Below are 16,176 nucleotides of genomic sequence, written 5' to 3'. Positions count from 1 at the left end.
CCGCAGCTGGGACTCTGCAGGACCACCTTCCTTCTTCCAGCTAGGAATGCACTTGGAAAACCCCAAAGCTTCTCCTCTCAGCCAGAGTCCAGAAAAGTCAGCTCCTTGTCTTGGCACATTCAGTGCAGAGTCAAACGTGGAAAGGGTCCTAGATGGGGCGGGGTCGACTTCCAGGTCCCACATTTGCAGGGGAAGCTAATCCCCCTGGATTAGGCTGGGAGGTGCTTGGGGCTGGTTGCCAGGTAAAGGACGGGGGGCTCGTTTTTTCTTTTTTTGAGACAGAGTTTTGCTCTTTTTGCCCAGGCTGGAGTGCAATGGCGCGATCTCGGCTCACTGCAACCTCCGCCTCCCAGGTTCAAGCAATTTTCCTGACTCAGCCTCCCAAGTAGCTGGGATTACAGCCGCCCGCCACCACGCCCGGCTAATTTTTGTATTTTCAGTAGAGACGGGGTTCCAACACGTTGGCTAGGCTGGTCTAGAACTCCTGACCTCAGGTGATCCACTCGCCTTGGCCTCCAAAAGTGCTGGGATGACGGGCGTGAGCCACTGCGCCTGGCCCGGGACGTCGTTTTCAACTTCAGATTAATAATTTTTTAGTATATGTCCCAACAATTGCACAAGATATGAGTATAGTCATAAAAAAAATTTGCTGTTTATATGAAATTCAATTTTAACTGGCCGTCTTTTTCTTTGCTAAGTCTGGAACCCAGGGTTTGGCCTGGGGTAGCCCCCGCAGCAGGCAGGGCTGTTGGAGGGGTCACGAACCCGCTTGGAAGCCCCGCGCCATCACCGTCGCCCCTCCCGGCCGAGGGAAGGGTCCTGGAAAGCGCGAAGGGCGGCCAAAGCCCGGATAAGGCCTAAGGGGCCGCATTTCGCCGCTACCGTGGGAAACTGTCTTCGAGAGGAGGGAGCAGTCGTGGCCTGGCCTCATTGCCGCTTGCCTCCAGCCTCTGCCGCCTCTCGTGGGCTCTTCCCCGCCCAGAACCGCCCACCTGCGGGCCCACTAGCACCAGCTGCGCTCACAGGCTCTAGCCGGCTGGCGGCGGCGGCTCCTGGCCTCGGGGCGGTGCAGCGTCGAGTGCGCAGGCGCGGCGGGTAGGTGGGAGGGGCGTGCGCGCGCGTAAGTGCGCGCGCGGGTAGGGACGGGCTCGCGCTGCCGGGCGTAGGCGTGGGCGTGGGCACTGGAGGAGTTCCAAGCCCGGGCTGAGGAGGGGGCGGTGGTCGCGGGCGGGCACTCTTCGACTGGGCGTTGCCGCTATTCCCTGCGCGGCATGGAGGGGACGGCCGTGGCCGTGTTCGAGGTGATGCGGGGAAGGGAGAGAAAGCGGAGGACACTTTCTGAGGAGACGGGCTTTGTGAGGAGACCGCGAAGTTTGGGCAGAGGGGTCGGGCGTCGCCTAAGGTGAAGGAGGAAGGTTCGGGAATCGAGGCCCGTCTCCCACGGGGAAGTGAGGAAGTAGGAGCAGATGAGGGCTCTCGCTCGCGGGGTACTCTGGAGGGGGGGGGAACGACGCCTTCTCCAGCGGACGGCTTAGAAAGCTGCGGCGTTTACCGAGCGCCGGCGGACACCCAGAGGCAGAGCCTGACGCAGCCTCGGAGGTGCCTGCCGGAGTCCAGCGCTTTCCATGCGCCGGGTGCTGGGAGGGGGCGCGGAAAGAAGGAAAGGAAAGGTGCAAGCTCGGGGCGGGGGGGAGGGAAATCGGGGCGCCAGGGCAGAGGCAAGGAGGGACCCAGTGCAGACCGGGAGCAAGGGAGACAATTCCCGGTGCAGGTGCAGGTTTTTGGGTTCGGAGCAGCTGCACGTGAAAGGGCGAGGTTCAGAGGCTACACCTGTGCTTGGGGAGCTGCTCTGGAAGATGGCACTGAGCACCTGGCGCCGGCCACGCCCCGTGTGCTCATTTCATTACCCACTTTCACCGCCGGTGCCCAATGGGACGCTGAGCTGCTGTTTGTGAGGGGTACTGTGCAGGTGACAGAAGCACAGGCTCTGAGGGCACCTGAGAGAGTGCCCCCGGGCGTCCTGCCTGTTTGTTGTCATCAAAGAAGGCTGCGGGATTCCATTTTACGAATAACAGAACCTAATCTAGAACCCAGGGCGCTGACTTGTAGGCCAGTGTTCTTTTCCCAACTGCGCTGTCATTACCGATATGGGAATATCTTTGGGTTTTTTGTTTGTTTGTTTTTTGAGACAGAGTCTGGCTCTGTTGCCCAGGCTGGAATGCAGTGGCGTGATCCCGGCTCACCACAACCTCCGCCTCCCGGGTTCAAGAGATTCTCCTGTGTCAGCCTACCGAGTAGCTGGGATTACAAGCGCTCACCACCACACCCGGCTCATTTTTGTATTTGTAGTAGAGACAGGTTTTCACCATGTTGGCCAGGCTGGTCTTGAACTTCTGACCTCAAGTGATCCCCCCGCCTCCGCGTCCCCGAGTGCTGGTACCGGCGTGAGCCACCGTGCCCGACCCGATATGGGAATATCGTAACAGGACGTGTGAAGGAAGAGTTAGACTCTACATGTACCTGGAAACCATTCTTGTTAACTGGTACAAATGAGGATCTTAGTTCCCAGATCTCCCTGCCTTTAAAAAGGGGGTAATAATTTTCCTTGTGTTGCCTCCCTGTAAAAGAAAGAATCTGTTTGCATGAATAATAATGGGAGTTGGCCGGTTGCGGTGGGTAGCCTGTATTCCCAGCACTTTGGGAGGCCGAGGCGGGCAGATCACTTGAAATCAGGAGTTCAAGACCAGCCTGGCCAACATGAGGAAACTCCGTCTGTGCAAAAAATACAAAAATTAGTGGTGGCTCACGCCTGTAATCCCAGCACTTTGGGAGGCCGAGGTAGGTGGATCACCTGAGGTCCGGAGTTCGAGACCAGCCTGACCAAAATGGAGAAACCCGTCACTACTAAAAATACAAAATTAGCCGGGCGTGGTGGCACATACCTGTAATCCCAGCTACTTGGGAGGCTGTGGCAGAAGGATTGCTTGAACACGGGGGTCAGAGGTTGCAGTGAGCCGAGATTGCACCATTGCACTCCAGCCTGGGTTACAATAGCAAAACTCCATCTCAAAAAAAAAAAATTAAAAATAAAAAAAATTTAAAAATAGCAGGCTGTGGTGGCAGGCGGCTGCACTTCTAGCTACCTGGGAGGATGAGGTGGGAGGATCGATCACCTGAGCCCGGGAGGTTGAGGCTGCAGTGAACCATGATAAAGACATCACTGCACTCCAGCCTGGGAGTCAGAGTGAGACCCTGTCCCCTCTCTACCCCCAAAAATAAATGAAATATATTTTATTTTCAATTTGTCTCGAATAAATGTTCTTTTTTTCTTTTTTTCTTTTTCTTTTCTTTTTTTTTTTTTTTTTGAGAAGGAGTGTTGCTCTGTCGCCCAGGCTGGAGTGCAGTGACTCAATCTCAGCTCACTGCAACCTCCACCTCCCAAGTTCAAGCAATTCTCCTGCCTCAGCCTCCTGAGTAGCTGGGACTACAGGTACTAGAGATGGGGTTTCACCATATTGGCCAGGCTGGTCTTGAACTCCTTACCTCAGGTGATCCACTGCTTCCACCTCCCAAAGTGCTGGAATTGCAGGCGTGAGCTACCACACCCGGTCGATTAAATGTTTTACCCAGACATCTTGGAGTCCTGTTCAACTTAAAACGTTGTGTGTAGTCTTTACTGCAGTAGAACTTAGAAATAATAGCTAATATCTGTTAAGCATTTGCTATTTGCCAAGTAGTGTGTTAAGCATCTTGCACATATTTTTAATTAATTAATTAATTTTTTTTTTTTTTTTTTTAGTAGAGATGGAGCCTCACTATGTTGTCAGGGCTCAAGGGATTCTCCCACCTCGGCCTCCCAAAGTGCTGGGATTACAGGCATGAGCCACCGCACTCAGCCTTGCACATATTATTTGTTTACTTTCAGCAGCAGCCGTATGTGGTAGTTTTATCCCCATTTTAATAGATGAGGAATCTGTGGTTTGGAGAGATTAAGTAACTTGCCCAAGGTCATGTGCTAGAATTTGGCACATCAGGGATTCAAATCCAGGTATGGAGTGCAGTGGCCTGATCAGGACTCACTTCAGCCTCAACCTTCTGGGCTCAAGAGATCCTCCTGTCTCAGCCTCCCCAGTGGCTGAGACCACAGGCGCACACCATCACGCTGGGCTAATTTTTGTTGTTGTTAGTAGAGATAAGGTCTCGGTATGTTGTCCAGGCTGATCTCAAACTGGTGAGCTCAAGTGATCCTCCCACCCTGGCCTCCCAAAGTGCTGGGATTACAGGCATAAGCTACCGTGCAGGGCAGCATTAGCACTCTTAAATAGTATTCTGACCCTCAAAAGTGTTGATTTAATGAAAGATTAAGATGATTCATAACCAGATATCACTCTTATTCATAGTCTTCATGTTGGCTTTTATTTGGGGCAGGAAAAAAGAAACAAGAAAAACAAACTCCCACTTAATTTTTCCCTGATTATTATTTCCAGATGAATTTATCTTCTGAATAAAGGAATGTATTGTCTCAATTTCCTGTCTTAAGGGGCATTGTGTTGAGTTTCACTGTCTCCTTTCTTATGTCATTCTCCTAGCTATTTATTTTGTTTAGACATAACACTCTGAACAAACCTAAATCTGACATTTTAGAAGCAAGAATACAATTTTTGGGGGAAGTTAGAGTTACTAATTTAGCTGGGTCGTAGAGATATATTATTACTGTGATTTCTAAAGAACATTATGTTTTCTTTGAATTGTGCTCTTTTCAGATTTTGAGATTTTTAATAATTCACTGGAAGTGTGACATAGATGTATCAAAGGGAGCATTGCTAGAAGGGCAGCTAGAGATTTCCATAGAAGGATTACATTCTAAGCACCAAGCAAATGCTCTTCATTGTGTAACAACTAGTAAGTAGAGAAAGAAAAAATACTGATTTTCTGTCTCTTTTTGTCATGGTTTATGTCGTAGCTTATTTTAAAATTTCAATTCGTCATAATCTTTTATGTTATTCCAGGATTGTTCCATAATTATAAAATGAAATGATTATGTAATAAGTATCTGGTGGTAGATTTACAAATGTATCATACAGAAAAGGTGAGTAGAATGACTCTTACCATAGATTATTTATTTTACTGGTTTAAGTTAAAATTGCTCCAAAACAATCTTATTTTTCTCTTGATTTTAACCTACTTTTTCACAGCAAAATTATATTACATTAAGCTTTACCTACTTTTTTTTTTTCCAAGTCTAAATTTTGGCAGTTGCAAAAAAAAAAAAAGTGCACACTTCAATAATCATGACCTGTGATTAGTTTGAAAATATTTCTTCCATTTGGCTTTCATGCTTTTATCGTTTTTGCCTGTTGTCTTGAGGGAAACCTGATGCATTAAGTGGCTCTGAAACATGAATTTTCTCAAACTTGAAGAGTTAGCTTTTTTTTGTGGGGGGTGTGTGTGTGTGTGTGTATGTGTGTGTGTAGGTTTATTGAAGGGTACTTTGGAATGAAGTTGTCCTTTCAGGCTTAGAGAAGTCACTTGGGCACCAAGTTGAGATTGGATAGTAAACTAGGCTTTACAAGACATTTGCTTACCTGAACAGGAATGACCTTTGTATGTTAATATTAAACATCTTCAAGAGCAGTATGACAGGTTGGTTTGCTCTTACTCTGCATGAACTCCACTCTGGCAGGGTTCCCACCACTCATGAGGGAAATGCTTGGCTACATGTCTAGGGTGATGGTGGGTCTCTGTGTGGTTGTAATAATCTAATCCAATAAACTGTGGCCAGGTTAGCAAGGTTGATTTAATTCAAAGCAAAAGACTTCAGCCACAATACTTTTTGGCAAGAAACTCAATTCTGCATTTTGAGCCTAATGAACTTCTTTAGCCCACCTAGAATAGGGGGCATTTCTTTTCTCTTTTTTGTTTCTGAGCTTTACGTAATTATGGTTATAATTATTTATTTATTTAGAGATGGAGTCGCACTCTGTCGCCCAGGCTGGAGTGCAGTGGCGCAATCTGGGCTCACTGCAACCTGTGCCTCCTGGGTTCAAGCAATTCTTCTGCCTCAGCCTCCTGAGTAGCTGAGATGACAGGCGGCTGCCACCATGCCTGGCTAATTTTTTTTTTTGTATTTTTAAATAGAGATGGGGTTTCATCATGGTGGCCAGGCTGGTCTCAAATTCCTGACCTCAAGTGATCCGCCTGCCTCAGCCTCCTAAAGGGCTGGGATTACAAACATGAGCTACCGCATCCAGCCTATGTTTATATATATATATTTTTTGGTAGGAAACATGGTGATACATACTTGATAAAAAACATTACAGAAACATTTATTGTGGAGAGTGAGACTTTCTACACATCTCACCCCTTGAGATGATTATTAACATTCAGTATATATTCTAGATTTTCCTTTTTTCCCCTCTTGCCAAGGATAATCTATGTTCTAGATTTTTCTATGCATATGTTCATAGTTATTAATATCAATTTTTTAAAACTAGGACTATACTATACATATGACTGTGCTATGTACCAGTGCTTTGTGGGCAGCATTTCATGTTAGCATAAGGGATCTATTTCATTTTTTTTGTAAAAGTACATTTATTTAGTTTTAGTTTTTGTCAGTTATACACCCATATGATTTTGGCTGGGTGTAGTGGCTCATGCCTATAATCCTAGCACTTTGAGAGTCTGAGGTGGGCAGATCACATGAGGTTAGGGGTTCCAGATCAGCTGTCCAACATGGGGAAGCCCTGTCTCTACTAAAAATATAAAAATTAGCGGGGTATGGTAACACACACCTGTAATCCCAGCTACTTGGGAGGCTGAGGCATGAGAATCACTTGAACCTGGGAGGCAGAGGTTGCAGTGAGCCAAGATCTCGCCACTGCACTCCAGCCTGGGTGACAGAATGAGACTCCATCTCAAACAAAACAAAAAACCCGACAGTACCCTGCTTGCTTCCCCCGTCTCCCCCTTCCTATCTTTCTCCCTCCTAGAGGCTAATACTTTTAACTCTGTTAATTATTTAATACTTATATTTGATCTAAGTAACATGTTTGTGGTGTTATATTTTTTTTTTTTTTTTTTTTTTTCAAATAGGGTCTCACTCTGTCACCCAGGCTGGAGTGCACTGGCACAATCATAGCTCACTGTAACCTTAAATGCCTGGGCTCAAATGATCCTCCTAACTCAGCCTCCTGAGTAGCTAGGACTACAGGCATGTGCTACCATGCCTGGTTGTTATATTTTTGTATTTTTGTAGAGACAGGGTCTCTTGCTATGTTGCCCAGGCTGGTCTTAAACTCCTGGGCTCAAGCAGTCCTCTCACTTTGGCCTCCCAAAGTGCTGGGATTGCAGGTATTAGCCACCGTGCCTGGCCAAGATGTTATTTATTTATTTATTTATTTATTTTGAGAAAGGGTCTTACTCTGTCACCCAGGCTGGACTGCAGTCATGCAGTCACTGCTCACTGCAGCCTTGACCTCCTGGGCTCAGGTGATCCTACCACCTCAGCCTCCTGAGTAGCTGGGACTACACGCACGTGCTACCATGCCTGACTAATTTTTGTTTTGTTTTGTTTTTGTGTTTTGAGACAAAGTCTCGCTTTGTCACCAGGTTGGAATACAGTGACGTAATCTCGGCTCGCTGCAACATCTGCCTCCCAGATTCAAGTGATTGTCCTTTCTCAGCCTCCCAAGTAGCTAGGACTACAGGTGTGCACCACCACGCCCAGCTAATTTTTGTATTTTTAGTAGAGACCAGGTTTCACTACGTTGGCCAGGATGGTCTCAATCTCTTGACCTCGTGATCCACCCACCTCTGCCTCCCAAAGTGCTGGGATTACAGGCGTGAGTCGCTGTGCCCGGCCAACAAATTTTTTTTTTTTTATGCAGATGAGGTCTCCCTATGTTGCCCAGGCTGGTCTTGAAGTCCTGGACTTAAGCAATCCACCTGCCTCAGCCTCCCAAAGTGCTGGAATTATAAGCATGAGCCATTGTGCTCAGCCCTAAATTGTTATATCTTGATCTTCCTTTTTATAGGCATTTATTGATTTTCCGCCATAAAGGATGATAGCTCTCTTTAATATCTTTACCTCTACCATGTATCTTTCTTTTAATATAATTTTCCAACCATGTAGATCAATATTTACTCATTATTATGGCCATTAAATGTAGTTTAGCCATATAGAAACTTTGATTACTTTTCTTTATAATTTCCCTTCAGTTAATACTTATTTTAATTTGTTTTCTGTTTTTATCATCTAGTCGACTCCCAAACTTCCAGCATTTGTCTAAATCTACTCAGTATATTCCAGTACTTCAGATAATATATCAGTTTCATCCTCCTGAAAAACTCTTTTCCAGTGTTTTCTGACCTGCTCTAATTTTGACTTGATGCCTTTTGTGTCTGGTGCACAGCTGTTATCTTGGAATCTTCCCTTCATTCAGAGTGTTTCTATAGTTTTTTTCTCTTGCATTGGATTTTGTGCTTCCGGAATCCCTCTCTCTTTTTTTTTTTTTCCTTGGCTTATTCCTTGCTTTTTCCTTATGGATCTTTCCTGATGGATCTCAGGCTCCAGCAGCTTCCTTGGAAAGAGTGTTTGGAAGGTAAATTCCTTGAGACCTTACATCTCTGAAAACATCTCCACATATACCCTAATTGATAGTGTGTCCATATAGGATTCTAAGCCAGAATTCATTTTTCTTTCAGAATTTTGATGACATTGCAGCATTATTTTCTAATTTCAGGTGTTGCTATTGAAAATTCTAAAAATCTGGCCGGGCGCGGTGGCTCACGCCTGTAATCCCAGCACTTTGGGAGGCCGAGGCGGGCGGATCACAAGGTCAGGAGATCGAGACCATGGTGAAACCCCGTCTCTACTAAAAATAGAAAAAATTAGCCGGGCGCAGTGGCAGGCGCCTGTAGTCCCAGCTGCTCGGGAGGGTGAGGCAGGAGAATGGCGTGAACCCGGGAGGCGGAGCTTGCAGTGAGCTGAGATTGCGCCACTGCACTCCAGCCTGGGCGACAGAGCAAGACTCCGTCTCAAAAAAAAAAAAAAAAAAAAAAAAAAAATTCTAAAAATCCGATTGCTCTGTATGTGACCTGTTTTTTCTTTTTTCTTCCCCTTTCTGTAAGCTTTTATTTTTATTTTTTTGAGATGGAGTTTCACTCTGTCCCCCAGGGTGGAGTGTTGTGGCATGATCTCAGCTCACTGCAACCTCCGCCTCCCGGGTTCAAGCGATTCTTCTGCCTCAGCCTCCCGAGTAGCTGGGATTACAGGCATGTGCCACCATGCCCGGCTAATTTTTGTATTTTTACTAGAGTCAGGGTTTCACCAGGCTGGTCTCAAATTCCTGACCTCAAGCGATCTACCCACCTCGGCCTCCCAAAGTACTGGGATTACAAGCATGAGCCACCGTTCCTGGCCTTTCTGTAAGCTTTTAGAATCTTCTCTATCTTTTTTTTTTTTTTTTTGAGCTGGAGTCTCGCTCTGTCGCCCAGGCTGGAGTGCAGTGGCCGGATCTCAGCTTACTGCAAGCTCTGCCTCCCGGGTTTACGCCATTCTCCTGCCTCAGCATCCTGAGTGGCTGGGACTACAGGCGCCCGCCACCTCACCTGGCTAGTTTTTTGTGTTTTTTAGTAGAGACGGGGTTTTACCATGTTAGCAGGATGGTCTCGATCTCCTGACCTCGTGATCCGCCCGTCTCAGCCTCCCAAAGTGCTGGAATTACAGGCTTGAGCCACCGTGCCCAGCCTAGAATCTTTTCTTTATCCTAGTATTAATTACAGTAAATAAGAGTAGGTGCTATAACAACAAAACCCTAAAATCTCAATGACTTGGCCAGGTGCGGTGGCTCATACCTGTAATCCTAGCACTTTGGGAGGCTGAGGCAGGCGGATTGCCTGAGCTCAGGAGTTTGAGACCAGCCTGGGCAACACAGTGAAACCCCATCTCTACTAAAATACAAAAACTTAGAGGGCGTGGTGGCATGCGCCTCTAGTCCCAGCTACTCAGGAGGCTGAGGCAGGAGAATTGCTTGAACCCCGAGGCGGAGGTGGCAGTGAGTCAAGATCACGCCACTGCACTCCAGCCTGGGCGAGAGAGTGAGACTCTAACAAAACAACAACAACAACAACAACAACTCGGTGGCTTAACACGGAAAATGTTTGGTTTTCTTGTATCTCACAGTCAGATGAATGTGTGCATATGCAGGCAAGCAGGCAAGTATCTTGTTTTATGCTATTTCTGTCTTGGGGGTGTATCCTTCTCTAGGTCCTCTAAGTTCTCTTCATTCAGCTGAGGATGGGAAAAGTGAGCAAAGCTTATAAATGGGAGACTTCTATGGAGTAGGCTCAGGAATTATGTATACTACTACTCATGTTCTATTGGCGAGGACTTAGTCTTTTATTTTTTATTTATTTATTTTTTTGAGTCAGAGTCTCGCTCTGTCACTCAGGCTGGAGTGCAGTGGTGCGATCTCGGCTCATTGCAAGCTCCGCCTCCTGGGTTCATGCCATTCTGCTGCCTCAGCCTCCCAAGTAGCTGGGACTACAGGTGACCGCCACCGCGCCTGGCTAATTTTTTGTATTTTTAGTAGAGACACGGTTTCACTGTGTTAGCCAGGATGGTCTTGATCTCCTGACCTTGTGATCCACCTGTCTTGGCCTCCCAAAGTGCTGGGATTACAGGTGTAAGCCACCACACCTGGCCATATTTTTATGTTTTTTAAGACAGAGTCTCACTCTGTTGCTGGAGTGCAGTGGCACAATCTTGGCTCACTGCAACCTCCACCTCCCGGGTTCAAGCAATTCTCCTGCCTCAGCCTCCTTAGTAGCTAGGATTGCAGGTGTTGGCCACCACACCCAGCTAATTTTTGTATTTTTTAGAGCTTCACCATGTTGGCTAGGCTGGTCTCAAACTCCTGACCTCAGGTGATCCGCCCAGCTCAGCCTCTCAAAGTGCTGGTATTACAGGCATGAGCCACCGCGCCTGGCCAACCAGGACTTAGTCTTATTGCCACAGCCCTGCAGTTGCAAGGAAGACTGAAAAATGTAGTTAAATAATGTGTTCAGGAAGAAGGAGAATGGGGTATTTGTTTGTGAGCACTGGCAGTCTCTGCTGTAGTCTCCATTGTCACAATGGTGTGCCTGGGAGTGGGAGCACATTGTGCTCAGCACTTAGCAGGACTTTTAAATCTGGAAACCCTTGTCCTTTGGTTCTGGGAAATTTTCCCTTGCATTCTCTCTCTCTCTCTTTTTTTTTTTCTTTTGAGACCGAGTCTCACTCTGTCACCCAGGCTGGAGTGCAGTGGTGTGATCTCTGCTCACTGCAAGCTCCACCTCCCGGGTTCACGCCATTCTCCTGCCTCAGCCTCCCGAGTAGCTGGGACTACAGGTGCCCGCCACCATGCCCGGCTAATTTTTTGTGTTTTTTAGTAGAGACGGGGTTTCACCGTGTTAGCCAGGATGTTCTCTATCTTCTGACCTCATGATCCGCCCGCCTCAGCCTCCCAAAGTGCTGGGATTACAGGTGTGAGCCACCACGCCTGGTCTCTTTTTTTTTTTTCACCCTTTCTGGAAGTTCTATTATTTAGATATTAGATTTCCTAGACTGGTTCTTTTTCCTTTTTAAAATCGTTTCTCTCCTAATTTTTATCTCTTCTACTTTCTAGGCATTATCTCATCTTTTTGAGTTTATAAAGATGTTTTTTTAAGTTTTCTTTTCTCCACCTAGTTCCTGTTTTCCTTGTATTGCTTTTCTTAGTCGGGTGTCTGTTTTCATGTTGGAAGCTTTCTTCAAATATCTTAAAATTATTGATTGCTCATTTTTAAGAGAGACTATACAGCTGATTTGAAATTGTTAGCATCACTGAAAGGTGATCTAATTGAGCTTTTAACTGGAGAACTTTCTCTTCTCTTCAATATCAATATCTTTAGGTCTTTGCTCTTGGAATGGCCAGATCTTTCAGTCTCCTACCAAGTGGTTAAAAGCTAGACTTGATTCTGGGAATGAGAGAGAAAAGGGAGTGTTGGGTATCTCAGCATTCAGGGATTCTGTTCACTAACTCCACTTGTTTTTAGTATAACTTTGATTCTCATCCCAAAGATCGACACCTTGGCCATTTTGAAGTATCTTCTCCCCAGTCCACGCAAAAGTTAGGGAGGAGCCAATCCCTTGAATGCTGAGTGGAGGAGGGAATCTAAAGATTTATTTAGGCCAGGCGCGGTGGCTCACACCTGTAATCCCAGCACTTTGGGAGGCCGAGGCGGGCGCATCACAAGGTCAGGAGATCGAGACCATCCTGGCTAACATGGTGAAACCCCGTCTCTACTAAAAATGCAAAAAATTAGCCAGGCGCGGTGGTGGGTGCCTGTGGTCTCAGCTACTCGGGAGGCTGAGGCAGGAGAATGGCGTGGGCCCGGGAGGCGGAGCTGGCAGTGAGCTGAGATCCTGCCACTGCACTCCAGCCTGGGTGACAGAGCGAGACTCCGTCTCAAAAAAAAAAAAAAAAAAAGATTGATTTAAATTCATTTTTCAACTGACTCTTCTTAATTTATCTTCTACCTCACCCATACATTCAGAGGTTCCGATACTGCCATGCCTCAGTCTTTCCCTAAATACTTTCCTACGGCCGGGCGCGGTGGCTCACGCCTGTAATCCCAGCACTTTGGAAGGCCGAGGCTGGCGGATCACAAGGTCAGCAGATCGAGACCATGGTGAAACCCCGTCACTACTAAAAATAGAAAAAATTAGCCGGGCGCAGTGGCGGGCGCCTGTAGTCCCAGCTACTCGGGAGGCTGAGGCCGGAGAATGGCGTGAACCCAGGAGGCGGAGCTTGCAGTGAGCCGAGATTGCGCCACTGCACTCCAGCCTGGGCGACAGAGCGAGACTCCGTCTCAAAAAAAAAAAAAAAAAAAGGGCCGGGCGAGGTGGCTCAAGCCTGTAATCCCAGCACTTTGGGAGGCCGAGACGGGTGGATCACAAGGTCAGGAGATCGAGACCATCCTGGCTAACACAGTGAAACCCCGTCTCTACTAAAAAATACAAAAAACTAGCCGGGCGAGCTGGCGGGCGCCTGTGGTCCCAGCTACTCGGGAGGCTGAGGCAGGAGAATGGCGTGAACCCGGGAGGCGGAGCTTGCAGTGAGCTGAGATCAGGCCACTGCACTCCAGCCTGGGCGACAGAGCGAGACTCCGTCTCAAAAAAAAAAAAAAAAAAAAAAAAACTTTCCTACTAGTCGTTCTGCTTTGTAGTTTCTAATTTTGTTTTGTTGTTGTTGTTGTTTTTTTTTGAGATAGAGTCTCACTCTGTCACCCAGGCTGGGGATGCAGTGGTGTGATATCAGCTCACTTCAACCTCTGCTTCCCAGGTTCAAGAGATTCTCCTGCCTCAGCCTCCTAAGTAGCTGGGACTATAGGCGTGTGCCACCATGCCTGGCTAATTTTTGTATTTTTTTTTTTTTTTTTTTTGAGACGCAGTCTCGCTCTGTTGCCCAGGCTGGAGTGCAGTGGCCGGATATCGGCTCACTGCAAGCTCTGCCTCCAGGGTTTACGCCATTCTCCTGCCTCAGCCTCCCAAGTAGCTGGGGCTACAGGCGCCCGCCACCTCGCCCAGCTAGTTTTTTTGTATTTTTTTAGTAGAGACGGGGTTTCACCGGGTTAGCCAGGATGGTCTTGATCTCCTGACTTCGTGATCCGCCCATCTCGGCCTCCCAAAGTGCTGGGATTACTGGCTTGAGCCACCGCGCCCAGCTAATTTTTGTATTTTTAGTAGAGACGGTTTCACTATGTCGGCCAGGCTGGTGTTGAACTCCTAACCTCAGGTGATCCACCTGCCTCGGTCTCCCAAAGTGCTGGGATTACAGGCATGAGCCACTGCACTTGGCCTGTAGTGTCTAGATTTTTATTACAATCATGTTTGTCTCTTGTTTTCTATCCTTGTGGGTTTATGCCTTTAACAATCTCTTATCTTTTCTATTATTTTATTGAGGTTTCAGGAGGGAATGAAAATAAATTGTGTGTGTGTTCAATCAGCCACCTGCCTGGAACTGTGCAATGGTATCTTTTAAGTTTGGTTTGAAATCTCTGATCTCTAGGGCTGCTCTAACAAAGTACCACAAACTGGATAGCTTGAAACAAAATACATTTTCTCACAGTTCTGGAGGCTAGAAGTCCAAAATCAAGGTCTTAGTAGGGTTGGTTCCTTCTGGAGACTCAGAAATCTGTTCCATGCCTCTCTCCTAGCTTCTGGTGGTTGCTGACAATCCTTGGTATTTCTTAGATTGTAGATGTATCACTCCCTGCATTCACATGACATTCTCCTCTGTATTTCTCTCTTTCTTCACATGGCCTTCTTATAAGGACACCAGTCATTGGATTCAGGACCACCCTAATCCAGTATGACCTTGTCTTAACTTGATTGCATCTATTTCCAAATAAAGTCATAGACATTGGGGCTACTACTTAAAACTATCTTTTGGGAGACATAGTTCAACCCACAACAAACTAGCAAATTTGATATCTGAGATGATTCATCTATCAGAAGCTGAGAGATGACTAGTTTTTTTCCATCAGTAATTATTGAAGGCTTTAACAAATATGATTTTCATGATGTTTCCCAAAATGTATGCCACAGAATATTTATATGAGTTATAAGAAAGGAGTTACGTCGTCATTTAAATTTGGGAAATGTTAGTTAAAATGAACTTTTAAACTGTAGGTCTATTCAGGACCTTTCATATGCCAGTGTGGACTGTGAAACATACTGTTTGGGAAATGCTACATACAGTTAACCCCCTTCCCTTTTTTTTTTTCCTCAAGACAGAGCCTCGCTGTGTTACCCAGGCTGGAGTGCAGTGGCACGGTCTCGGCTCACTGCAACCTCCACCTCCCAGGTTCAAGTGATTCTCGTGCTTCTGCCCCCGACCCTGGCCCCCACCGGCCCCACTAGCTGGGATTACAGGTGCCCACCACCACGCCCAGCTAATTATGGGTGAGGAGTGCTTCCACCTGCTCCACATCCTATCCAGCCCTCAATTTTCAGTTATACTTCCAATGCTTTTATATAAAAGCGATAAAATTCTATCCTCCAGGTACAAAGATGACAGTAGAGACTTATCTATAAAATACATATTTTAAAGCAAGCATTCCCCCAAATCCCCTCTATAGAACAGAAGATTATCTTTTTAAAACAATGTAAACAAAATTTTTTTCTGAAATGGGGCCTTGCTCTGTGTTGCCCAGGTTGGAGTGCAGTGGTGCCATCACAGCTCACTACAACCTCTGTTTCCCCGGCTGAGCTGATCCTCCCACCTCAGCCTCCTGAATCAGCTGGACTACAGGTGTGTGCCACCACGACCAGCTAATTTTTTTATTTTTTTTGTAGAGATGGGGTTTTGTGATATTACCCAGGCTGGTCTTGAATTCCTGAGCTCAAAAGATCTACCCACCTCAGCCTCCCAAAGTGCTGGGATTACAGGTGTGAACCACCATGCCTGGCCAAAAGATGGTCTTTATAAAGGGGAGGGTGGGGGATGGGGGTGGGTGCAGGCACGGTGGCTCACGCCTATAATCCCAGCACTTTGGGAGGCCGAGACAGGTGGATTGCTTGAGGTCAGGAGTTCGAGACCAGCCTGGCCAACATAGTGAAACTTTATCTCTACTAAAAATGTAAAAATTAGTCGGGCGTGGTGGCGCACCTCTATAATCCCAGCTACTCAGGAGGCTGAGGCAGGAGAACCACATGAACCTGGGAGGCAGAGGTTGCAGTGAGCCGAGACTGTACCACTTCACTCCAGCCTGGGCGACAGAGAGACTCTCTCAATTGAAAAAAAAAAAACAAAAAACACAAAAGACTATCTTTTGTTAAATGTTCTATGCTGCTTGGACTTAGGCCTTTGGAAGTGTGTATCATTTATCCAGAATCACTTAAAATCTGGAAATCTAGAGCATTACTATCCAATAAAACTTTTCGTGATGATGGAAATGTTCTCTATCTCCTGTTTAGCAGATTAGCCGTTAGCTGTATGTGGCTATGGAGCACTTGAAATGTGGCAGATGTGACTGAGGAACTAAAATTTTTTTTTTTTTGAGACAGAGTTTTGCTCTGGTTGCCCAGGCTGGAGTGCAATGGCGCGATCTCGGCTCACTGCAACCTCTGCCTCCTGGATTCAAGCGATT

The 16,176-nt window shown here is 46.7% G+C and overlaps 1 protein-coding gene across 1 annotated transcript in view; it reads left to right on the top strand.

Moving 5' to 3' along the window:
* Nucleotides 1-1,115: 1,115 nt before the first annotated feature.
* C14H11orf80 (chromosome 14 C11orf80 homolog) overlaps nucleotides 1,116-16,176 on the top strand; it is a 104,128-nt gene continuing 89,067 nt past the window's right edge. Inside the window, exons 1-2 of the mRNA XM_050756836.1 lie at nucleotides 1,116-1,301; nucleotides 4,764-4,902. Coding sequence (XP_050612793.1) covers nucleotides 1,272-1,301; nucleotides 4,764-4,902 — 169 coding nt within the window. The 5' untranslated portion in view covers nucleotides 1,116-1,271. The remainder of the gene's footprint in view (nucleotides 1,302-4,763; nucleotides 4,903-16,176) is intronic.

This window comes from Macaca thibetana, chromosome 14, assembly GCF_024542745.1.
Source record: "Macaca thibetana thibetana isolate TM-01 chromosome 14, ASM2454274v1, whole genome shotgun sequence".
Classification (NCBI taxonomy): Eukaryota; Metazoa; Chordata; class Mammalia; order Primates; family Cercopithecidae; genus Macaca; species Macaca thibetana.
Note: the sequence above shows the minus strand (reverse complement) of the source record. Positions and strands in the feature narration are given on the sequence as shown.